Genomic DNA, 26,115 nt, shown 5'->3' on the forward strand with positions numbered 1-26,115 from the left:
TTTATCTTACAGCATTTTTTCTTCTTGGTCAAGGATTATGGCAGCTGGCTTGATATTGGAACAAGGTGCAGTATATATTCACGTAGAAATTCTTAACAGTACGGTGTAAAAAAAAAAAAAAAGTAACTTGATACCTTAGTAGAAGGTGCCAGTTTGAGTTTTGAGGTAAGCATAGCAAGTAGCAATTATTTTAAACCTTTGGAAGTGAGACCCATCTCTCCAATTCTCGGCATTTTCTTGGGACAGTGTAGGGATCGATGGGAACCCTGGAGAGCAGGGAAGGTGCAAGAGACACTGCTTGAATCCGACCGGGATTTTCAGAGAAGGTCACTTCCAGAATCTGCGTGTTCTCCATATCTGTCAATCTCTTTAGAGAAATGATGCTACTCAGTTGCAGTATGAAGTTTATGTGGCAGTTTCAATTGCATGTAATCATTATCTGCCCCTTAGAATCTTTAATATGAGAACATTTAATGTGGGAAACATACACCAGTGTTATTTAAAGTATAATCTGAACCAAAAGTCTATTTTTTTCTTTGTTGTGATTTGACTGTGGATGATTGCTGTAATCTGTTACATTTCTTCTCTTTGAAAGAAAGAGAGTGGGAGCATGAGTGGGGGAGGGACAGAGAAGGGAGGAGAGAGAGAATCCCAAGCAGGCTCCACACTGTCAGCACAGAGCCTGGCATGGGGCTTAAACCCATGAACTGTGAGATCATGACCTGAGCTGAGATCGAGAGTCAGATGCTTAACTGACTGAGCTACCCAAGCACCCCTAGACTGATTCTGTTTCATTCAGTCAACATTCATTAAGCACTTGCGTTGTGTAGGCCTGGGTGAGACTGTTAGATCTTCTCTCCTTTCTTCCTACCTCTTAGGCAGCTCACTCCCGGTACTGCCTCGTTATTCATAGACGTGTTTGCCTCCCTGCCTCATCTGATTTGAATCTCTTTCATTCGATGTGTGCCAGGCATGTAAAGGTCCTCCCTAGGCCATTTTGTTTTCACTGCTCTTAAGCTTGAATGCTTAGGGAACGTTTTGGTGTCTCCTCCTCTGATCCCAAAGTGTCCAGACAAGATAACGGGTCAGAGCATGAGCTTTAGACCAGGGCAGCTAGGGTTGAACAGTTTCTGCCACATTTTAGCTGAGAGACCATCTGCAAGAGATCTAATCCCTCTCACCTCTCCCCTGTCTTGTGTAGTCGTCCGAATGAATTACTCCATGTAGAGTATTTAGCACAGTGTCCAGCATCTAATAAGCTTCAGTAAAGGCAACTATTAGTATTGATGTTATTCTAGTCTTTATCCTTCACACTGCTTCTTGTGTTTGACATACTTCCCTTTACTCTCCAAAGTTTGATTAATTTGTTTTCATCTTAGACATAGTCCAGAATTTTGTTTGGAACATATTCTTGTTAAATATAGTATTTTTGTGTGAGACTTCTAGGTTGTTTTTTTTTTGTTGTTTGTTTTGTTTTTTGTTTTTTGTTTGTTTTTTTTTTTTTAGAAAGAGAGTGTGTGTGTGATCAGGGAGAGAGGGGCAGAGGGAAAGAGAGCATTTTAAGCAGACCATGCTCAGCACAGAGCCCGATGCAGAGCTCGATCCTACAATCCTGGGAATATGACCTGAGTCGAAATCAAGGGTCGGACACTCAACCAACTGAGCCACCCAGGCACCCCTTTTCATCTTATTTTTAATTGTGGTAAAATACAGATAATAAAATTTACCATCTTAATGTTTTTTAAGTGTGCAGTCCAGCAGCATTAACTTCATTCCTACTGTGTAGGAATGTGATTATCACCATCACCCATCTCTAGCACCGAGAGTTAGAGTGAGCCTGACTGTAGAAGAGAATGCGGGCACTTTTGGGGTAATGGGAATGTTCTGCACCTTAACAGTGATGATGGTCACCTGGGTGCACCATTCGTCAATACTCATCTAACTGGACACTTAAAAATTAGTTCCATTTTCCTACATATAAATTATACGTCAAAATTGACTCAGAGGGAAAAATAGAAGAAAAACTGGCTAATAGCAAACAGATCTAAAATTGAAGCGAGTGGGTTATAGTATAAGCAGGCTCAGTTCTCCTCTTTCCTAGCAGGGACTGAATATATTATGTTTTAAATCGATGTATCAGTTAACAGCACCATAAAGACATTCATGTTCAGGAGGTAAAGCACCAGAAGACCTAAAAAGGGAAGTGACTAAAGCAGCCACCCTGAGAAGCGGGTAAGGAGGAAGGAGGACTGTTGGTTTTCATTATAAATCTTTCTCCACTATTTTGTGTTTTTAGCACTGCATGTATAACTGATAAAAATGAAAGGAAAATGGATAAATGAGATGGGAGATCAGGAAATAGAGTCATAAGTGTAGAGCTCTTTCTAGCTCAGTTAGAAAGGAAAGGAGAGGGGCTGCTGGGTGGCTCAATCGGATAAGCGTCCGACTTGGGCTCAGGTCATGATCTCACGGTTCGGGGGTCCGGGCCCTGCGTCAGGCTCTGTGCTGACAGCTTGGAGCCTGGAGCCTGCTTTGGATTCTATGTCTCACTGTCCCTCTGCCCGCCCCGACTTGCACTTTGTCTCTCTCTCTCTCAAAAATAAACATCAAGAAAATTAAAAGAAAAGAAAGAAAAGGAGAAACATGGAGCAGAACCGCATGGAATACCCTCACTTCTCTCTAAGATTTTATTGTCATTTCATTTAACTCATGAGCATGAGGAATATCATAGTCGGAAGGGATGAATGTCCCTAGATACATCAATGCTAATTACCCGTTGTCAGAGCTGGGGTTCTGGAGCCCGTATTGGGGTCCAAATGGAGTAAGCTTATTTGCAGAGTAGAATAGAGGCCGAGACTTACCCACAAGGTCAGAGCATGGCCGTGGACTGCAACACAGTGACCGCACGCCCAGTAGTTGGTTATTTGAGATCGGGGTCCTGAAAGACATGAGGAAGGCAGTCCGGAGACCAGGGAATCGGTTTACGTGGGTAAAAGGCAAAATAGGACAGAAGCTGGAACTTAAGTGGGAGGTCCAGGATGTCAGCCAGAGGATTGCCCCAGTCATACCTCGGCCACAAATAACCTACATTGGTGCCGCGCTGCAGTGTTTACGGTGTCTGCTAACACGATATTTCATGTGATCTTTACCACAACGCTGTCAAGTAGACATTTTCCACAGGAGCTGTATTTACTGCCTTCATTTTAGAGATGAGGACACTGTGGCCCTACGGAGACTGTGACTTGTAGAGAAGGCTGCACAGGTCCGCAGGACGGCACTTGACGAGCCGCCGTGGTCTGTAGTATCCCCACTGCCTGTCGCTGCCTCTACTTGCGGTGAATTTCCCAAAGCCTTTGTTGTGTACCTCTGCTAAGCCCTTTTTTAAAAGTGGCTTTGTGTCTGATCCTGTTTGTGATTGTTGCAAAGGAACCATTCAGTGCAGAGTTTTGAGCACTGTACATTTAGGATTTAAGGGAGGAAGAAATATCGATGAGGAGGGAAGGAGCCAAAAGTAGTTGAGTCTGCCCTTTGAGGCACAAAAGTTTTCAATTTTTACGCAGTCCAATTTGCCTATTTTTGTTACCTGTGCTTGCGTGATCTTTTTTCAGAGTCTTTGAGCCATTGCAAAACTTGTACTTAACATCTAGCATGACGTTCTCCCTGGCACTTGCATGGTACCTCCAGGCCTATTTCCCGCATTCCTTTACACAACCATCATGGGAATAAAGTGTTCATCAGAGCACAAGATAATTGCAGAAAGAGAGACTATAGACGCATAAGACAAGCACTGAGCATCATTCACACCAAGGGAAACAGAATGGTGCATTAGCACCCACAGGTCAGGAACGCTTTCATGACCCCCACCCACTCTGCAGGGCTAGCCAGGAGAAAAGGATGTTAACTCCATGTTTCATGCTATAATTTACTTATGATATTTATGAAAAATTATATAATTGGTTAATGCTACAGAGGGTTAAAAACTACGCTGTAGAAATATTTTGTGCTAATAGTATTTTTTTGTAATGGGAGCTGCCCTTCACATATGGTGACCACATGTACAGGTTTATCTGGAAGGGTCCTGGTTTATGTCTGGTGTCCTGGTATAATCCTTACACCCTCATCGATAGAGCGTTAAAATCCAGAGGGGATGGAAAGGTGATAAAGGCATAGGCAGTTAATTAAGTTAGGTTAAACCGCACTTCAGCTCCATCTCCGGGCTTTGCCCTCACAGATCTAACTCCCTTCGGTGAAATGGGGTGCTTGCCCTGAGAGACTTCTCGAAGGCGGGTGAAATAGGAGACTTCAGAGCTCGGTTCTCTTCATCAGGCTGACGGCAGTGCCTCATAAGTCCCCACACACTCCCCTGGTCACCCCTTGCTCTGCTCTGCTCGTCTTCTTTGTCCCATATTATAATGTCCAAAACATGCCCTCGTAAGGAAGGAAGATGGTTGCAGAGGGGCGTGGGGGGTGGCAGGGGTTGGGATGGAGAAACAACCTGAAATCTGAGTTAGAGAAATTAGGCTTTCGAACGGAATCACCCGGACTGGGGCTGTAGCGGGATGATTTTGTTTTGCCGCTTCGCCTGTTGACAAGTTAGAATTCTGTCATCTTCTCTTGGTGTCCTGTGTAGCGGTAACGGCACACACCGCCTCGGCGAGCCGTGTGGTTCAGGCTCTGGTGGGCAGGAGTTGCTTCATGCATCTTTGTCGGCATCCAATTTCTTTTTTAATTTTTTTTAATGTTTATTTATTTTTGAGAGAGAGAGAGAGAGAGAGTGGGGAGGGGCAGAGAGCGAGGGAGACACAGAATCCAAAGCAGGCTCCAGGCTCCGAGCCGTCAGCACAGAGCCTGACGCGGGGCTCGAACCCACAAGCCGTGAGATCATGAGCTGAGCTGAAGTCGGACGCCTAACCGACTGAGCCACCCAGGCGCCCCGGCATCTAATTTATTGCGAGGAAGAGGCTTGGATAATGGCTGGAAAAGAGGCTTCAAGAGACCGAGCTAAAGCACCATACAATCAGGTTCACATATCAAAAGCTCATTGTTGTACTTTTTCCTGCATTCTGTTTGTGAGAAAGTTGCTTTTTAAGTTTTGGGTTTCTCATTATTCCTGTGTGAACGTATATATGAAAAGCTGAGTTGTTTCTTATCGTGTTGCAGATGTTACTAAACTTATTGGCAGTGTTTCCTTACCAGGCCCGAGTTATTTGAATTATAGTTTTCCTTTGTGACTAATTTTACTTCTAAACTCCTTTTTATTAGTAATACAGTTAATAACTCCAGCTCTAATATGCCTGTTATACACAGGGATGGAATGTTGTCCTTTTGCCCTTACTAAGTGATTGCTTTATGAACACAGAAAAGGTGAGACTGAGTCCCAGGATTCTCGAGGGGACTGGGAGCTCACCAGCCCTGCGAATGTGGTCTGCGTGTGGCTACGATGGTCATAGTGTCAGCGTGGCGATTGCAGTGGGTTTTCAAAATAGGTTTGCGAGATTCCTCAGCAATTAGTTTCAGGTTAACAAATAAGTAATAGTTTCTTTAGAAATAAAGATTGTAGCGGCGCCTGGGTGTCTCGGTTGGTTAAGTGTCTGAACTCTTGATTTTGGCTCAAGTCTTGATCTCTTAGTTCGCGCCTACGGTGCGGAGCCTGCTTGGGATTCTCTCTCTCCTTCTCTGTCTCTCTCTCTCCCTCTCCCTCAAAATAAATAAAATTTTTTAAAACTTTTAAAAATAAATAAAAATAAATAAATAAAGATTGTGTTGGGATGCCTGAGTGGCTCACTCAGCTTAAGTGCCTGACTCTTGATGTCGGCTCAGGTTGTGATCTCGCAGTTCATGAGTTCAAGCCCCATATTAGGCTCGGTACCTACAGTGTGGAACCTGCTTGCGATTCTCTGTCTGTCTGTCTCTCAAATAAGCTTAAAAAAAAGTAAAGATTGTATTATTAGGGCCTGAGACGGTATTTGCGTTTATGCGTACAGGCCAATATGTTTCAAAATGCATCTTCTGAGCAGATTTTATCGGAGTTAAATTGAGAATCTTACAGGAATCTACTCCAGCCAGTGTCGCCAGCTGAGCCTGTGGTTCTCTGGAGGACCTTGTGGCATCAGGTGTTCTTTTAACAGCCGTGTGAAAAATATTCTGCCCAGGCCATAAAACTGAGCTGGGCTGACAGAGCTACAATGTAGTATTTTCTTCTTTGGATCTTTTATACTGTATCTTCATTCATAGCAGGTCATAAACTTAACAGAGTACTGCCTTTTATATGGTGTACTGAAAGAAGTGCATTTCTTAAAACTAGAGAAAAAGTCCTTTGAGGTCATTTTCATAACTATAAAAACACATTCAAATTTATGTTCTAAATGTGTTTGGTGTGAAGTGAATAGAGGCAGGATCATCGGTTTGATTGGTTTGATTTGATAGTGGTGTTCATTTGGAGTTGTTTCCTGCATGCACTGTTGTTATACTTTATTAAAATACAGATGATGATGGGCGCCTGGGTGGCTCAGTCGGTTAAACGCCCAACTTCTGCTAAGGTCATGAACTCACGGTTCGTGAGTTCAAGCCCCACATCGGGCTCTGTGCTGACAGCTCAGAGCCTGGAGCCTGCTTCTGATTCTGTGTCTCCCCCTCTCTCTCTGCCCCTCCCCAGCTTGAACTCTGTGTGTGTGTGTGTGTGTGTGTCTCTCTCTCTCAAAAATAAATAAAAACATTAAAAAATTGAACAAAAATACAGATGGCAACTCGAGTGTCATTTCTCTTTAGATATAATGATAACTTCTCATTATGTTCAATACTATTTTAATATCCTCCGAAATATCACTAATAAGTGTGATAAAATATCTTTACTCTTATAATGACTACTAAGCTTTATTAAAAATCAGTGATTCTCAAACTTGTCTTCTCCAGTACATCTGACAGATTTGACCTGCTTCCGTTGCCCCTTACCCTGATTGAAAAGTACAATCAACCTTTTATCTATCACCCCTTGTACAGGCTGAATAGGCCTTCCTGGTGATTCTATACGCCCCTCCACACAGACACCCTGTCCCTCTACCAATCACACATGTACACCTTGAGAATTGCTGATTTAAATGATGTCAGAATAGTCAAGGCGAGAGAGTGGGAACAGCCAAACTCATTTACAGTTGAAATGGAATGCTTCTTTAACTCTGGTGTGCTGAGATGATACCAAGACCTGATTGATGGAAAATATCACAAGCTGAATGCCTTATGGCTCAGTTGCATGAAGGTGATGAGCTTCACGACTGTTTCCTGCCAATAACGTTAGCTTAAATGGGCCCAAAGTTTGTGATTTCAGGCCACTCGAAGGAGATAAGTGATCTATAAAATACCTCTTATAAACAGACTTCCATTAAATTTAGGGATAGTCACCTATCTACTGGTGTCATGAAACTTACCTTGTTAAGAAACCAAGTCATATTTAATATTTATTTGTTTTAAAGTAATTTAGGAGCACCTGGGTGGCTCAGTCAGCTAAGGGTCCAACTCTTGCTTGTGGCTCAGGTCATGATCTCACGGTTTGTGGGATCGAGCCCCAAGTGGGGCTCCACGCTCTTAGCCCGCTCACGTGCGTGCTCTCTTCCCCCTCTTTCTCAAAATAAATAAATAAGCTTTTTAAAAAATTTAAAATATTAAAAGCATTTGAAATAATTGAAAGTGTTAAAAGTGATAAAAGGTCTAAAAAAGCAGAATCTGGGAGACAGTAGCTTTGACTTAGAGATTCATAAAGAAATGTATCCTTTTTCCTTGACTGAAACATTTACTTCCCTGAATTTGAATTTGGGTAATGTTTTGGGGTGGGGGGAGGGTAGCTGGTAGTTTTGTTGAAGTACTTCTAACTTCCATCAAAGCACAGAATGGTGTGCTCTAAAATGCCAAACCACTAAACCTGGGGATATCTTGGGGAGTCTGTGGATGTTATTCAGAGGGGGCAAGAATTAGAGGCAGAAAATTATCTTTGTTTCTAAAAGCTGGATTTGGAGATTCAGTTTCTATCGGTGACAAAGACACAGGCAGTGCCAATACCAATCAGACATTTTCATAACACGTTGCAGTTATTGGACATACCTCGAAATGTTTGTGCTCAGCACTGCTTCCGTGACAAATTGGTTTTTTAACGTTTTGATACCTATTTCCAGATCACTGGGGTACCTGACTGGCTCAGTTCAAAGAGCATGTGACTCTTGCTCTCGGGGTTATGAGCTGGCTGTAGAGAGTACTAGAAATAAATATACAGATAAACTTGAGAACCATCACTGGTATCTTTTGTAATTCTGTGTATTTTATGTATACATTTAGAAACAGTATTTAGAGAGCTCTCCTCTTTCCCATGTGTGTTGTGTCTTCCTGTAACATGTTTCTTTTTCTCTTTCTGTAGCATCAGCCACTACGTGATTGTCATGTCCATGACCATCGTTCTGGTGTTTCTCAATGGCCTCGCCCACCTGCTCACGACAAAGAAACTCAGACTCTGTGGCAAACCCAAAAGCCACCTCATATGATGTTGCCCAAGCCATCATTTAACATCTGGATCCTGCTTCCCGTTCTCCTTTTACACTAAACTCTTATCAAGGATTCAGTAAGAAAACGGACATTGATATACAGCATATTCTGCTCCTACAGAGAAAAAGACATGCGGAATTCTGAGTTTACAGGTTATCTGCAATAAAGGAGCTTCCATTTTCTTGAGTTTCTGTGTGTGTCAAATAGTGGTTCTGTCTGTGGAAGGGCATCGTGGACTTTCTCCATTTTCAGTTTCTTCCTTTAGCAGTCGGCCCCTCTCACTGAGCTTTTAGAGCACCTGGAACAGTCGGCTCAGCAACCGCGCAGCGTCCCCTAGATGCGGCCGAGAATGTGCTCCCGTGGGGGCGGTGCTGCTCACGTCCACAGCCAGCACTGGCTGAACTTGGAGCAGGTCACCCGGCTGCACCACAAATATTTATCAGCACTCAGCCCTGGTTTTGCAAGGAATGATAACGCTAGAAAGAGAATCAGGATCTGTTCCTTACCGAAGCTTCAGTAGAAACAATGTTGGCAGGCGTTTGCCATTTTCCCTCGGAGTGCAGCGACACTGTCTTCTTAGTGCTCTTCAGGGTTTTCATAGTGTCCCAGCCAGGTGCAGGTTGACCGTCCCTTTTTTTTTCCTTTTTTTTTTTTTTTTTTTTCCATTTCTGGATTCCCATTGGAATTTCTGTAGATAGAAAGGTAGAAAATACTTGGTATTTGTGTCTGATTCAGGGAAAAATTTTTAAAGGATTAATTTTTACTTGTAGACTCAGTATCTGTTACCCGCATAGCTTTTAGCACATATTGTTTCAACAGAATTCTTTAAGTCAGTGTTAAACTTTCTGACCATATCATAGGAATCAGTGTTAAAATTGCTTATCTTTCTGGTTGGAAGATTCTAGCCCAAAGGCTTAGAGTCCTCTCACTAAATTTAAATTTCCATTTGTAAACTAATTCTAATGGACAGAATAGTTTGAGAGTAATTTTTATTTGGGTTTTTCATAAAGTGACCTTTATGTATCACTGTAGACTTGGCCTTTAGCCCATGGTGTGCCAGTAGATTTTGGCTGATGCTAAGCTTTGCTAGTCTGCGTCCCACTTTTAAAAAATTCCTTTTGAGTTAAATTATTGCATTACTAGTTCACATTAATGACCAGGAAGCCCCCTACAAAATACTATCTTTTTTAAATTGGCCGGTGAGTGAACAAATACAATTTAGAAGATTCAAAAAGCAGTTTGGCAAAACGCACTTTCTTAATTTCTGCTTACAATGAAGTACGGTAATAAGTCGTGATAGTACTTCATGTACCAATGACAGCCCTATGGTACAAGGAAAGAAAGAGACGCAGATTTCAGTGTAAGACAACTTGCATCCGTGTCTGATATAAAATCTTGCTGGACAACTAAGCAGCTGCTGTCACGGATGATGGTATTGGCAGATACGGAACCCGTGAACTTTCACGTTGCCTCAGGATTTTTAATCGGTTTTTTCACAAGTCAGCGAAAATCGACTTTATAAACACCATTTAACTCCTTTTATGCCTAGTTTTACCTTCCATCTTTTCCCAGATTTCCACACAGAGGAATTAATGAATATTTTATTATGACATCGTAAAAGGTGCTCAGCGATTTGCCTTTATTTTGCTTGAAGCACGTCTTCATGTTGTCCTGAGTCCATGTGAGCTGACAAAAGAGCGATGTGTACTTGCAGCTGTGGGCTCGCCTTGCCGCACTGTTACCTGGACCCCTCAGACTTTTGGGAACAGAGATCTAGACAGGCCTTTTCTGTCGTGCATCTTATCAAATATCTTAGTGTTTTGAAATGCACATTTTTACATTGAATAACAGAAAAAATAAATATTATTTAAATGTATTTCTAAGTCATTTACTTTTTCATTTTAACTATTAATACCAGATTTCCAAATCAAACTTAAGACATTTGCTAGTTAGCATTTGCTTAAATTAGGAATTGCTATGGGAATTAAAGGCGGCATATCAGGTTGAGAAAATACTGAACAAAAAAGCCATGGTATGTCACGTGGACCGTGGATAAACCTTGGAGGATACTCTAAGGATTTAGGAAACTACCCGCAGTCTATTCATAATTAACCAATGTTTTAATTCTCTGTATTATTATATTTAGTATGCACTATTTAGAACACAAATGTCTTGGCACAAAAACAGACACTCAGATCAATGGAACAGAATAGAGAACCCAGAAATGGACCCACAAACGTATGGCCAACTAATCTTTGACAAAGCAGGAAAGAATATCCAATGGAATCAAGACAGTCTCTTCAGCAAGTGGTGCTGGGAAAACTGGACAGCGACACGCAGAAAAATGAACCTGGACCACCTTCTTACACCATACACAAAAATAAACTCAAAATGGATGAAAGACCTCAATGTAAGACAGGAAGCCATCAAAACCCTCGAGGAGAAAGCAGGCAAAAACCTCTTTGACCTTGGCCACAGCAACTTCTTACTCAACACGTCTCCGGAGGCAAGGGAAACAAAAGCAAAAATGAACTATTGGGACCTCATCAAAAAAAAAACTTCTGCACAGCGAAGGAAACAATCAGCAAAACTGAAAGGCAACCAACAGAATGGGAGAAGATATTTGCAAACGACATACCAGATAAAGGGTTAGTATCCAAAATCTATAAAGAACTTATCAAACTAAACACCCAAAAAACAAATAATCCAGTGAAGAAATGGGCAAAAGACATGAATAGACACTTCTCCTAAGAAGACATCCAGATGGCCAACCAACACGTGAAAAAATGCTCAACCTCATGCATCATCAGGGAAATACAAATCAAAACTACAATGAGATACCACCTCACACCTGTCAGAATGGCTAACATTAACAACTCAGGCAACAACAGATGTTGGTGAGAATGCAGAGAAAGAGGATCTCTTTTGCATTGTTGGTGGGAATGCAAGCTGGGGCAGCCACTCTAGAACAGTATGGAGGTTCCTCAAAAAATTAAAAATGTGGGGCGCCTGGGTGGCTCAGTCGGTTAGGCGTCCGACTTCAGCTCAGGACACGATCTCGCGGTCCGTGAGTTCGAGCCCCGCGTCGGGCTCTGGGCTGACAGCTCAGAGCCTGGAGCCTGCTTCCGATTCTGTGTCTCCCTCTCTCTCTGCCCCTCCCCCGTTCATGCTCTGTCTCTCTCTGTCTCAAAAATAAACATTAAAAAAAAAAATTAAAAATGTTAAAAAAGGGATACAGGTATGTTGTTTCGAAGGGGCACATGCACCCCAATATTTATAGCAGCACTAGCAACAATAGCTGAAGTATGGCAAGAGCCCAAATGTCCATTGATGGATGAATGGATAAAGAATGTGTATATATATATATATATATATATATATATATACACACACACACACACACACACACATATATACATACATATATATGTATGTGTGTGTGTGTGTGTGTGTATATATACACATTCTTTATCCATATATACATATATATACATATATATACATATATATGTACACATATATATACATATACATGTACACACATATATACATATATATGTACATATATACATATATGTATATATACACACATATATGTACATATATACATATATGTATATATACACACATATATACGTACATATATATGTGTGTGTGTATATATATATATATATATATACATATATATCCATACATATATATGTATGTATATATGTGTGTGTGTGTGTGTATATATATATATATATATATATATATATACACACAAAATGGAGTATTAGCAATCAAAAAGAATGAAATCTTGCCATTTGCAATTATGTGGATGGAACTAGAGGGTATTATGGTAAGTGAAATTAGAGAAAGACAAATATCATGTGACTTCACTCATATGAGGAATTTAAGATACAAAACAGAGGAACATGAAGGAAAGGAAGCAAAAATAATATAAAAACAGGGAGGGAGGGGCATCAGCTCTGCAGGGGAGAGCCTGGTGAGCTCCTATATCTACCCTAGACACCGGCTGGTCAAGGGGCCTAAAGAGAGTGAGCTAAATTGACTCAGTCATTTGGGGCGGACCCCCCCCCCACCCCGCCCATCCTTCGGGCAGTTCCAAGGACTCCTCTAAGGGACCAGAGAGAACTTGGTAATTTCTCACCTTTCCAGAGTCGTTCTTTATATATTGACATTTTCTCATCCTCTGTAAGATGCTTTGAAATGGGATTGTTATGGTACGTGTTTTCAGTACTATGGTAACATGTTGTAGCATTTTCACATTTCTGCATCAGCATGGTATGTAAAAAAGGTAGATGAGATTTCTGCACTTAATACAGTGCAGAATAACTCATTCTATAACAAGGGCATTTGAGAAGTAATGTATCACTTACTAATTTCTTTAGAGACACAAACAGATCACAACTATTTTCAACTCGAACTGCAGTATTTATTTGCCGCCTAGCATTTCTCAAAGTATGTCCCTTAGAACATCGGTTACTTAGGATACAGATGTCATAATAAAAAGGGTTCCCTGATCAAATATATTTGAGAAGCACTGGTCAAACAAAGTTAGTAGGTGTATTTATTGTAGTACTTAGGGAATTTAACTTGATCTACGCATTATGGAGGGAGAAAGATCGCAGTACACCAGCAGCTTCTACTTGCTTGGCTGGAGACCTATCTTAAAGTCTCCCCTCCAACTGGCGAGCATACTTTAGAAATGTTGTCATATACTTTGACACTTAAAACCTTAGTTTGTCACACTGTTTTGGGGTGTTGCATGTTTAATTGAATCTGTTTTCCTGAAAAGATTTTAACCCCTAATGTGGGAAAACTTTAAAATGTACTAGCAATTTGGGGTGCCTGGGTGGCTCAATCGGTTCAGCATCTGACTCTGGATTTCAGCTCAGGTCATGATTTCACAGGTTCATGAGTTTGAGCCCCGTGTCGGGCTCTGTGCTGGCAGTGCAGAGCCTGCTTGGGATTCTGTCTCTCTCTCCCCCCCACCCCCTCAGTTTCTGCCCCTCCTCTGCTTGTGCTCTCTCTCTCTCTCTCTCTCTCTCAAAATAAATACACTTAAAAAGTGTACTAGCAACTTTACTTGCCTCTGTATAAATTATGCCTATGATGCTTTAGTCTTTCATGTGGGACCCTTCAGTGGTACCATATGGATGGCATCCAGTCCATCACAGATCATCAGACAGCCCTGATAGAATCTGGACTAAGTCTTTATACCATAAATTCATAGCCTTTACCAGAAAAATAAAAATCACAGCAAATATTGGCTTACTCTCTTGCGACTTGCCTACAGAAGGCGATTACGAAAGTTCTATGCCTTCCTTGGGTTTTCTGTTTTATTTATTTCTCTCTTGCCCTGTTTTCTCTCTTTTCATGTCACTCCTCTCTCTCAACCATGTTCGAACCCGGTGTGTATACAAATAATGGGTTTTCTTCACGAGTTGGTTCCCATCGGTTCTGATGTTCAGTGTAGACATGGTGTGAGTATACAGCGCTCAGCTGTGCCAATGTCTGCTTGGCACTCTCTCCTCGGGACTAAGTCTGCCTCCATTGTTAACCGTGGATCTCTGGCAGGAGCCAAGTGGTTTCTTATGACTTTTCCTTCACCATAGTTGACAAATTTAGAGGTGCACATCTGACCCAGTCTGGGCCAATCTGAGTTCTTTGCAAGATTTTCAAGCTAGAAAGGAGAGAAAATTTCTAAGATGCAAAGTTCAGGAGTTAGGTTGGATTGAGATACTCTAGATACCTTCTAATAGGTAACCTTCCATCACATGCTTATCTGACAAAAAGAAGGATTATTTTTACAGTGATTCCTAAGGACAGCGGATAAGGACCATTCCAAAACTCCACTTAAAATGCTGATTTTTGTATATTCTTTTTGCCTTATGCTTTCTAGATTGGAAATCAATGGGACAGAATAGTTCAGTGATGTTCTTCACAGATCTCTGTGGCTCTGCCCTCTGCTGCCCAAGTTCCCTTTGTTCCAACCATCTTGGAACCCTTCCCATTCATTTCCAACATAATTTTGTCTCGATCTCCTGTGACTTGCATCCAAGAGCGTTAATTGACGTGCATGCCTTGAATGTGTTTGTACAAGTAACTCTTCAATGTTTAGTGCAATTTCTATTTATGGCTTTTTAAAAAATTATGGTAAAACTTACAAAGTGCCAGGCCCTGTTTAAATGGTTTACACATACTGAACTATTTAATCCTCGTAACAACCCTGTGAAGTAGGTATTATTATACCATTTTACAGATGGGAAAACTGAAGCCCAGGGTGATTTATAAAGATCCCACAACTAGTATAAGACTGGCAGGCTGGCTTTGCTTTTACATTTTCAACAGACGGTTGCTGCCGAAACATTATATCCCGGAATCTGCTTACGAGCATTTGTAGATTTTTGCTTCTGAAAGCACAGTCACTGTACCCAAGCAGGTGACATGAAAACTAGACTCTGCAGTTGTGTGTGCATAATCAAGGGTAAACAGCACGATTAAGAAAACATACTTTTGAAGTTGCCTACACGTCTGTAATAGGCATGTGACACGCTTACACTGGATTCTTCACATTTGAGGCAAATGCCAGCTGTCTTCCAAGTGGTATATAAAGCAAAAGGAGCAAAGTTTCCTCACTTTTATTTCATTAGCATTATAATAAGAAAGGGAATATTTGCTGACTGTTTTCAAGCACTTGAAGTTTTGTAAAGACCTGAAAGTCCAGAGTGTGCTTAGTGTAGTGGGTCAAATTGTGGCCGCTGGAAAGATATGTCCACACCCTAACCCTGTGAATGTGACCTTATTTAGGAAGACGGTCATTGCAGATATAATTAAGGGTTTTGAGATGAAATCACTCTGGATTATCCGGGGACGGGGGGGGGGGGGGCATAAATCCAATAGCAAGTGTCCTTGTGAGAGAAGAAGTGACGTGAAGACAGAGGCAGTGATGCAGCCACAAGGCAAGAAAAGCCAGGGGCCACCAGAAGCTGGGAGACGCCAGGAAGGATCTTCCCTTCGGGACTTCAGAAGGAGGGTTTCCCCCAGCAACCTTGATTTACAACTTCTGGGCTCCAGAACGCTGAGAGAATAAATTTTCATTGTTTTAAGCCACCCAGTTGGTGATAATTTGTTATGGCACCCCTAGGAAATGAATATATATGGGGAATTTAGCTTTACAGAATCAGACTGAATCATGGCACTTGCATGGCTAATTCATAAAGTTTTCTGGATCACGAGTTTGAGTACCATAGTTCACCCTAAAATGTGGATATAAAGATATCAGCGCGTAAACTTAGGGGTGGAGTTAAACACTCTTTAATGTCAAGATTGCTGATGATTTTTTTCTGGAATATTTCAGCCATATTTTTCTGGAAGTAAAGAGCTCCTTAGACTTTCCATTTCCCTTCAATATTTTTGGTGTTTATGCATCTGGATTCAGTTGAAACCAGAAAGTTGAAAGCTTGTCATAAATCTGGTTGTCTTTCAAACCTTTGCCCTCGGGCTTATTTGAGAAGAGCCTTCACCCTCCTTAACACCACGGCATCCATGACCTAATCCAGAATGCAGGAGGGAATTTTCCCACAGGAGCCCTGCACACAAATCCTCTCAGTCTTGATCCAGATTTGGCGTGAACTAGACATGCCACCACAGGCCCCGTGACAGGGCCTGGCACCATCACAAGAACATTCCTTGAACCTTAGAGTGAAGCCTTCAAGTGATGTTTCCTTTGTTAAGCGACGAATTTTGTGTAATGTTAACTGACACTCCGGTTTATAAGATCCTATCTCATGTCAGTCCGATGGTTGGAGCTGCTGTTCTTAATGCTTCCGGGGCCTCAGAGCCTGACCAAACTCACCGGGGTCTAAGATGGGAGTATAATGAGGTGAGGGCCTGTTAGCCATCCCCTGGATTGGAGAACTTGTGTGGCCAGAGTTTTACCGGTTTCCTTGTTTTACCTGGGGGACCTGCTCCTCCACGAGGTGGACAGAGCTGGTGGGGCCTGGATGGCATTACCAGTTTGGCCGAGTGAGGTGAAGCTTTGATGAGAACTGAAGATGCGCGTGACCCCTGTTGCTACGTTAGATGCAGTTCTGTCAATGGTTAGTCAGTGCCTCCTGCAGAGAACTGTCTGCTCTCCTCATCCCTGGTGACCCCAGCTCCCAGCTGTTACTGTTGCTTTTCTGATTGGCAATTTGAGGTTCTGGCCTTGCTCTTGAATAGATCCTGGGCTGTAGCAGTCACCAGTACTGAATACCCTATTCTCTTATTCAGCAAATTCAGCTTTTCAGATTGAGCTGGTTCACCTGACTGTCAACAGAGCAAAAACTCTTTCCTTCAAGAAAGAAAAGTTTTTCTTCCTTTCATGCATCTGTCTGCCCAACCATTCTTCTGTTCACCCCAGCACCCCTGGGTCTTCCTACAAAAAGCTTTCCTTGAGTCCTTGTGTGTCAGCTCTGAGGTTGGGTGAAGGAACCCAAGTTGGTTAAAATCCAATACTGACTTTACAATCCTGTTCTCAGGCTTTGCAGGTGGACGGAAAAGCTAGCAGGAGTAAGATTTAAAAAAAAAAAAAAAAAAAAAGAGGGAAGGATCGAAGGTATTCTCTGGATCAGTTTACCCAGGAAGGCAGCAAAAATGAAAAGTGGTATAAAGCCATCAGAAACATGGAACAAATCTGGGGTGCCTGGGTGGTTAAGCTTCCAACTCTTAATTTCAGTTCAAGTCATGATCTCAGGGTTCGTGAGATTGGGCCCCATGTTGGGCTCTGCGCTGACAGCTCAGAGCCTGATTGGGATTCTCTCTCTCCCCTTCTCTTTCTGCCCCTCCCGCATCTGTATGCGTGTGCTCTCTGTCTCTCAAAATAAATAAACTGAAAAGAAAAGAAAAGAAAAGAAGAAAGAAAGAAAGAAAAAAGGGACATGGAAGAGATCTTCCACCAATGCTTCTTACTGCCTGCTTCCTGTCCCAATCAGAATCATGTTACTGCTTGGGAGAGCTCTGGGGAGAATGCCGTAGAAGGCTCATGGTAGTGACTCACCAAAGTCACCAGCAGCCTCCACAACGCCCCATCACTGGCTTGCCCGAGTCTGTGTCGTGCTTGAATTTTCCATAGTCTTTGCTTGTGGCCACCATTTTATAGCCTTACCACATCTGTGCTGCATTTCACATGGAGACATGATGGTGCTCATCTACTTATCCAAAGGACAAACATGTTGAATTGCTTTGGGGGAATCAGGGTGAGGTTGCTATCTACGGAGACCCTTTTTCTTTTTCCCTCTCATGGCAGCTTCCTTACTTGGGAGGCAAACCCCAAACCTTGGCTTTGTTAGATCCATATTCTAAAGACTAAGAAAACAGAATTGGGTGGTTGCTATGCAAGAAACAGTAACACGTCTTACTTGGAACAAAACTCCAGAGACTTTGAACTACCTGAAAATTTAGATCATTTTCAAAATGGCACTTTGTTCAGAGTTGTCATCCTTTATCGCACAGTGCTTTTCAGTTTGAATAATTAGAATCGCAGTATGGACAAGAAGGAGTAGAAACTTGCTTCTAAAAGCTTAAGCAGAAAATTCCTGAAAATTTGCCAAGAAGACTATTTTTGCCAGCTACTGCCACGTAAACAATGGCATTTCCTTCAACTAACATGTTTTCAGAGGCTTTTGATTTCTTCTGTTTCTTTTTAGAGTGGATGGTCTAAATGGCCTAAGCCTGTCAGGATGGTTTGACTCATTGTTTCAGGGTTGCTGACGCCTTGGAAGGACAGATGGATAAAGTCGGTGCATCCCCCTGTTATATTGCTGCTCTTGTAGGTTCTGCCATAACCAGCGTCAAAGAAAGACTCCCCCAGGAGGGCCAGGTATACAAAGGCCTGAAACACCTCACAAGGCTCAGGCATTCTTATCCTCATCCTCACTGTCACCAGGGGCAGTGGGGGAGGGAGTTGGAAGCGAATTTGCCAGGATCTACCTGTGGGTCACAGAACCCGGTGCTGGCAACAGCCTGGCTGCAGGAGGGCGCAGTTTAAGCAAGGATATTGGAATTTAATATGTGCTGTTGGGGGGCAAGGGGGCGGTGCATTTAAATAAAAATAAGTATTTATCATCTCGGTGTCTCTTTAAAAGCTTGTCCCTCAGGGGAAGGCTCCTTCCCAAGCCACCCTGCTTTGCACACTGGCGGTTGTTCTGGTTTCACACTTGGTCTGTGACGACAAAAGTGTCACCTCCTTCCTCCTCTGGCAACTTGTGATGTGTCTGTCAAGTCCCCAAAGCAGATCCATTCTGGAATGTCTTTGACAGGATGGCCGCGGAGGAAAGCATATTGCATACATTGCGAAGTAATAACAGACATCAAGCTCTATGTTATGGTTATTACCCGAGACATTTTTAAAGTAGATCACTCTCCAGTTTGAAAGGTTTGGCTTTTTAAGGGGGCCTGCAGGCTGCTATTTATCTTGGCTCTTCTGCCTGTATTGGGATAATTTGTCTTTGGTTAGTTCTTGGGGCGGTGGAGTCTGTACTAATCAGACACAGAATGAGACTTTTCACTTGCTTTTGAAATTCAGGGGGATGCCATTCTTTACAGTTTATAATCCTTTAGCTTCCCAGACCCTTTGATTGTCTGCCTACTTCTAATTTATTTATTTATTTATTTATTTATTGAGAGAAATAGAGTGAATGGGGGAGGGGCGGAGAAAGAGGGGGAGACAGAGAGAGAATCCCAAGCAGGCTCCACACTTATCAGTGCAGAGTCCGATGCAGGGCTCGAACTCACGAACTGTGAGGTCATGACCTGAGCTGAAACCAAGAGTTGGGTGCTGATTTTCTTCCTACTTTTAAGTGATCTCTTGAAAAGGCATAAAATAGCATTAAACTATATTCTGTCATGTAGATCTCCACATTCACATTTCTGGAGCTGAGAATACTATTTCTTATTACCTAAGTATTCTGTGTAATTCTTCTGTCCCTTTAACAAAGATTTACTGGGTTCTTACCACGTGCTACCAACATTGCAGCAAATGACAGAGATATAGACAGATCACTGGGCTCTCATGATATATGTGATATAACTAATATATATCCCAAGCTCTGTGGGAGCCCAGAGGGAAACTGATAACTTCTGACAAGGTGGAAAGAAATTGGGGGAGATCTCACAGTCGTAATACTTGAAGTAAGCCTTTTGGGGGCAGTTATCATTAACCCGGATGGGTTTGAGACGCATGGATGGCAATCATCTAGGTAAAAGACTGACTGAACCTGAATTCAGACAAATCTTTTGCAGGTTGTTGAATCGACAGTAATTTCATGAAGGACGAACTTCACAGGTAGTTCCTCGGTCCCCAGGTCACTATGTAAATACAAGATGCACATCATGAGCACTGACCAGTCATGTTACTCCTTTCAAAGTCTGTCAGTGGGTCAGGTGGTCGACGCACGTCGGTTATTCAGTTCGTACGCAGACAGCAATGCGTGTCATTCTGTTGCCTCTTTGTCTCCCAGTGATAAAACCACATGACCGCTTACAAAAATGGATAATCATAAGAGGGAATTGACCAATAAAGATGAAATTGTGACAAAGAAACCAAAAGTGACAGCACTGTAAATGAAATCCGAATCAAACATAAATGGGTTATGAAGTGCCTGGGTGGCTCAGCTGGTTAAGCATCTGACTCTTGATTTCAGCTCCGGTCAGGATCTCACGGTTCATGGGATCGAGCTCCCCTGCTTTTTTTAAAACAAGATGCTAAGTTTGTGGTGATTATGCAGCGAAAGAAAACTTAAACACTTCATGACAGTTGCCAGTAAAAGTTGACTTCATTTGCTTCACAGAAATTCTGGTGGAGGACTTCTTTCCAGAGGAGAAAATGGACTGGTTTACCAGTAGCTCCTGTATAAAGTCAGGGCTTCCAAATCTCATGTTTCTTCTGCTACAACACCCCCCTACACACACACACACACACACACACACACACACACACACACACACACAGTGAGTGTGAAGGCAACACCTGACACTCTTCATATCACCCAGTGGGACTGCAGCTCAGAGAAAGGAGGTGGTTATATCACTGTAGCTACATTATTGCCACGCGTATTAAACTGTCTTTTGCCTGTGGCTCAGAAGTCTTCTGTCTGGGTCTATGAAGATACCTTGTTAGCTTGCAATCAGAGTAACATCTTAAAACCTTACAGGGATCTTGACATGACCTATGCCACAATTTGTTTCTTTACCCATCTTTTAATGGACATTTGTGTTGTTTCCAGTTTGGAATTGTTATAAATGAAGCTGCTATCAACATCTGTATGTAAGTCTTTGAACATGTGAACGTATACTTCCTTTTCTCTTGGATAATTACCTAGGAGTAGAATGGCTGGATCATATGGTAGGTGTATGTTTATTTTTTCAATATGTTTTCAAACTGTATTCCAAAGTGTTTGTACCAGTCTTTACTCCCACCAAAAGAGTGTAAGAGTTCCGGTTCCTTGCCAACACTTGACATGGTCTTTTTAAATTTTGACCATTCCAATAGGCGTGTAGTGGAATCTCACTGTGGTTTGTGTTTGCATTTCTCTAATGACTACTGTGTTAATATGCTAATGCGAGTATATCTTCTTTGGTGAGGTGTCCATTCAAATATTTTGCCCATTACAAAATAGAGCTGTTTAAAAGATCTATACGTAAGTCTTTCTCTGCTAATTGCATCATCTCTGTCACTTCTAGGTCTTTCAATTAGCTGTTTTCCTCCTGGTTGTGGATCATATCTTACGTCTTCTTCACACGTCTGGAAATTACTAATCGTAAGCTAGCTTTGGGTGCTACATAGTTGAGTGTTTAGACTCTGTTGCTTCTTTAATACAGTGTGGAAGTTTGCTCTGGCTCGTGGTGAATTTGTAGATCATCTTGATATGCTCAAGGGCTGTTTTAGAGCTGTGTCAGTGTCGGTCTAGAATAGCCTCTCTGGGGTCTCTATTGAGTAGCCAGGGCCAATGACATTTCTCCACTCTGACTGGCCAGTCTTTGAACATGACCCAGTCCTATGTAGGTTCCAGTACTTGCTCAGTCCTGCAGCATCTTGGATGAGCCTCATGGTGTCTTGTCCTAAGATGAGTAGCCTGATATTTAGCCAAAGGCTCAAGGGCACCCCCCCTCCCCCCACCGCCCGCAGGTATCTGGAACTCTCCCTGCATAACTCCCTTCTCTATGTACCTTGCCCTGCACTTTCCAACTGTCTTACTAGTCCAAACTTCCAATTTCTTTCTCCTCAGCTCAGCAAGACCACTGTTCTCCGTTTGGCTTCCTCCTTGTGACATAGTCTAAAAAGTGCCTGCAGAAAGGGTATCATGGGACACCTCTCTCAGGGATCACAGACTTGTGCTGCCTTTTGCCCAACTTCTGGAAACCATAATTCCATGTGCTTTGTCTAGTGTTAGAGTTGTTCACTGTAGGAGAGCTAGTCCAGTAGCAGTTAATCTGCTGTGGCCAGAAGCAGAATCCCAAATGTGCTGTAATGAGGAATTTCCTTTAGAAAGGCAGGTCAGGGAGGACCTCTCCAAGGAACAGATGATGACTAGGGTATCAAGCTGTGGAGCAGTGGGTCACCTGCCTCCTAAAGGGAGCTCTGTTTTGCCTCCTAACTGGTTCCTCTGAGATGAAGGGAAAAAAGGGTTATTTCAATAAATTTAAAGACAATTTGCTTTGTTTTTGGTTTTCAGCAAAATCATAAAGTTAAATGTGTTTCGAGCTGGTTCCCGGTAGGGTCCCCTAGCTGTTTACATTCAGGATGTGATATTTTTTTAAACTATGTGTTCTGTTAGTCTATAAAGTAAAAACCCTAGCGTGGTTAATGAAGTGTCTTGAGGGAACATTCGGCTTTGAAAACGATGTCCCTCTCTGGCAAAGAGGAGGATTAAGCCCCTCCAAATATTAAAAGCACCAGGTAGCGCCAGAGTCTCATTTTGTGTCAAGAGGTGAGTTGACTGGGCTCGGATATTCACTGTGCCCGCTACAGCTGCCACTCTGGGCCAGGTCCTTGACTCCTCTGGGCTGTGTGTGTATTTTTCCCTCTATAAACCAAAGCGTTAGACTAGCTTCTTTCTGGCTCCAAGGAAGCGAGGAGAAGGCTTTTGTTCCATGTACCTGGTTTTAGAATCAGTCTGTCGGATGTGGATCTGAACCTTGGAACCGCTCCCTCTGGAGCCCCAGTTTTCTCATCCTAAAAACTGCATTCACGTTAAGGTTATTATGAGGACAAATGATAGCAAGCAGTGAACTTAAGCCTGGGGCCTGGCACGACATCGAAGTCTGTGGTAGGCCACAAAAAAATGAAACTTCTAGAGTAATGAGTGGGAAGTAAGCATTATATGGCCTGTGGGTACCGGGTTGGTAGTTCTACAAGTTCAGGCTGATGGCCGTGTGTAGCCTTGGTGAATGTAAGGCTTAAATAAGAAAGGAGTAACTCCAAGCACTTGAAAAGTGAAGGAGGCAATGATTTTTACATGTGTATGGATCAAACGGAATTGTTTCACGGAACATGTGCACAAGCGATGCCCTTAGGGCCGGAAATTGCAGCCAACAGCTGTTTCTATTTTGGTCTTCGACTTGCTCTCTCCCTCTGCCAGCCTCCTAGCTCCACCAGATTGGCTGGAGGTCATCCAGGGGGACTTTGTTAAGCTTCCTTTCTTCAGGGAAGCAGGAACCCACTGTGCTTTCTCTGTAGATCCTCAGAGATTCCTCTGTTCTTGACTTCACGTCTTAATGGCCATCACTTCCCAGATGGCTCAGAGCTGGTCCCTGGAGTTTTGAGCTATTGTCACAGGCTCTGACTGCTCTTCTCTCATGGGGGAAAGGAATCAACAGGGGAAAACAGGTAAAGTCTTGTAACAGACTCCGTTGTTTGCTGCTGACCCAGTATCGATTACCCTTCCCTGTTTTACTAACTCAAGGTGGCCTGCTAAAATATAGACCTCAGTCTTTGTGGTTAAGGTGAAACGGTCTGTCCAATGAGATGTAAGAGCAGGCTGCCTGGGGAGGCTTTTGGGAATGCTCCTTATAAAGGGGTTGACTCAACAGGCCACGCCTTTTGCACTTTCCTTTCACCTTTTCTGGAGGTGGAGGACACTTCTTATAAACGTGGTGCTAAAGGCCATGCTTGGCCTGAAAATGAAGGAACGGACAGCAAGAAACAGGGCAGGTTGCTGGTAGCCCCAGGGAGCTGCCAGACCAGCCCTGGATGACCACTCCTGGACTCCTTCTTCTATGACAATAATAAAACCCCTGCTTTGTTTAAGCCCCTGTTTAGTTGGTTTTTCCATTATTTTCAGTATGCAAGCCTAAGTGAACCTCCTTTAAGTGTGAAATTGAGATAAATATTTGTTTCTATACATGGATAAACTCTTTGGCATAAGAGGTACGTAAGCAAAGGCCCAATGGTCATTACTCAGGGATGCCTAAGGGAGTCCTCCAGGAAGTGGGGAGTTGAATTTGTCAGAAAAGCAGCACATCAGCCTATAAAGAAAATCATTTGAGGGGTGCCTGGCTGGCTTAGTTCATAGAGCATTCAACTCTTGATCTTGGGATTGTGAGTTCAAGCCCCATATTGGGTGTAGAGAGTACTTAAAAAATAAATCACAACTAAAAAAAAATCATTGGAGATAAAGGTGGCTTCTGGCACCTCAAAGTGAGATTCTAATTACGGTGAAATAAAATTTCTTTATTATTTTATCACTTAAGGAAGGTACAACTGATGTATGTGATATATTTCTGCTTCCCACATTTTTTCAAATCCATGAAGATTTAAAAAGAAACTTGTAAAAAAAACCCTGCCAATTTAGAAAACAGAATTGTCATACAGTGTATTAAGTACACCTTAATTAAAAAAGGGGTTGTTTCAGGGCACCTGGGTGGCTCAGTCGGTTAAGCGTCTGACTCTTGATTTTGGTGCAGGTCGTGATCTCAGGGTTAATGGGATAGAGCCCCATGTTGGGCTCTGTGCTGGCAGCATGGAGCCTGCTTGGGATTCTCTTGCCCCCTCTGTCTTTGCCCCTCCCCTGCTCACACATGTGCTTGCTCTCTCTCTCTTTCTCAAAACAAATAAACTTAAAAAGATGGATTGTTTAATGTCTACTCTTAGGGGACTTCTAATTAGTCATGACAAGTTCAACACATGTTTATCTTGATTCCTTCTTGGAACCTCACTAAAATTAAAGAAATAAAAATGCAGAAACCCACGAAGACAAAGAGAGGATAAGAGGTGAGAGAGGCAGGCAAGAGAAGTTGAGAAGTTTTTACAGAAGATGGAGAAGGGATGGACAAGAAGGGAAATTAGTGGAGAAGAACATAAAAATTAGTGCCTGCAACCTACAGCTAACATACTTAATGGTGAAATATAGGCTTCCTGCCTATGGTTGGGAAGGAGACAAGAATGCCTGATACTGATTTTTCTACTCCTATTCAACATTGTATTGGAGGTACAATGAAACTTAAAATAATACCATTTACAATAATAACTCAAAACCACAGATGCCTAGCAACAAACCTGTTAGATGTTTTTTTTTTTTAAATTGCTTTGTAAAAACTATATAATATCATTAAAAGAAACTAAGAATATTGAACTAAATGGAAGGAATTACCATGTTTGTGGTTGGGAAGAGAGAATAAAGAGACCATTTTGTAAAATTGTAATTCTTCCCAAATTAATTTATAGGTTCAGTGCAATTCCAATCAAAATCCCAGCAGGCCATGTTGTGGAAATTGTCAAGCTGATTCTAAACTTACATGGAAATGCAAAGGGTCAGCAGTAGTGTAGAAACGGGCAAATTTATTCTAAAATCACAATTACTATAATGTTGGTATAAGGTGAATCAACAGAGTAGTAGAAAAGAATAGAATATTCAGGAATAAACTCACATATATAAGGATCCTGAGAGCAGTGAAAGAAAGGCAATTTTTCAATACAAATGGTATTGTGTCAATTGGATATCCATATGGGAATAAAATGTGTCTTGATTCATACCTCACACCATATTTAAAAAGGCAGTTCCAAGGACATTGTAGGGAAAGGAAAGCCACAATGCTAGAAGAAAAGATAGGCACAAAAGTCACTAAGTATATGGGAAAATATTGACGTTTTGGATTTACATTAAAATTAAGAACTTCTAGGGGCACCTGTCTGGCTCAGCGGGTAGAACATGTGACTCTTGATTGCCAAGTCGTTAGTTCGAGCCCCACCTTGGGTGTAGAGTTTACTCAAAAAGGAATAAAAACATACAATCTTTTTTTAAAAAAATTAAGAACTTCTGTTCATAAAAAGACTCCATTATGTTAGTCAAAAGGGAAGCTTTTAAAGAGTCAGAAAAGATACTTGCAATACATGTAATTGGCCGAGGGCTTATGTCAAGAACATACCGTTTCTTCAAATCCACAAGGAAAAGGGCACAAGCTAGTTAACAAGAGACTCGCTGATGTTAAATAACTTCTTCAAAGGCGGAACAATATACAGTAGTCTCCCTTGACCTTCAGTTCCGCGCTTTCGGCGGTCTCGGTTACCTGGACGACCGCAGCCGGAAGCCGGTGATCGGC

The 26,115-nt window shown here is 42.2% G+C and overlaps 1 protein-coding gene and 1 long non-coding RNA gene across 12 annotated transcripts in view; one reads left to right on the plus strand and one right to left on the minus strand.

The window, feature by feature from the left end:
* The window catches only part of PIGN (phosphatidylinositol glycan anchor biosynthesis class N), a 105,186-nt gene extending 96,471 nt beyond the window's left edge, over positions 1-8,715 (plus strand). For 7 of the 8 annotated variants that reach the window (XM_058691896.1, XM_058691902.1, XM_058691899.1 and 4 more), the window contains 2 exons: positions 13-65; positions 8,405-8,715. In XM_058691896.1, coding sequence (XP_058547879.1) covers positions 13-65; positions 8,405-8,528 — 177 coding nt within the window. In that variant the 3' untranslated portion in view covers positions 8,529-8,715. The remainder of the gene's footprint in view (positions 1-12; positions 66-8,404) is intronic. The other variant, XM_058691901.1, reaches the window with a different exon arrangement.
* On the minus strand, positions 1-26,103 carry LOC131489981 (uncharacterized). Of its 4 annotated transcripts, XR_009250874.1 has the most exons (5): positions 25,942-26,103; positions 25,550-25,609; positions 9,036-9,217; positions 2,862-2,938; positions 1-367 (listed from the first exon to the last, which is right to left on the minus strand). It is a non-coding gene; the product is annotated as an uncharacterized LOC131489981 (long non-coding RNA). The 4 variants fall into 4 exon arrangements; XR_009250871.1 differs by lacking the exon at positions 1-367 and having other exon boundaries at positions 2,680-2,938; XR_009250873.1 differs by lacking the exons at positions 1-367; positions 25,550-25,609 and having other exon boundaries at positions 2,680-2,938.
* Positions 26,104-26,115: the final 12 nt, after the last annotated feature.

This window comes from Neofelis nebulosa, chromosome 11, assembly GCF_028018385.1.
Source record: "Neofelis nebulosa isolate mNeoNeb1 chromosome 11, mNeoNeb1.pri, whole genome shotgun sequence".
Taxonomy (NCBI): domain Eukaryota; kingdom Metazoa; phylum Chordata; class Mammalia; order Carnivora; family Felidae; genus Neofelis; species Neofelis nebulosa.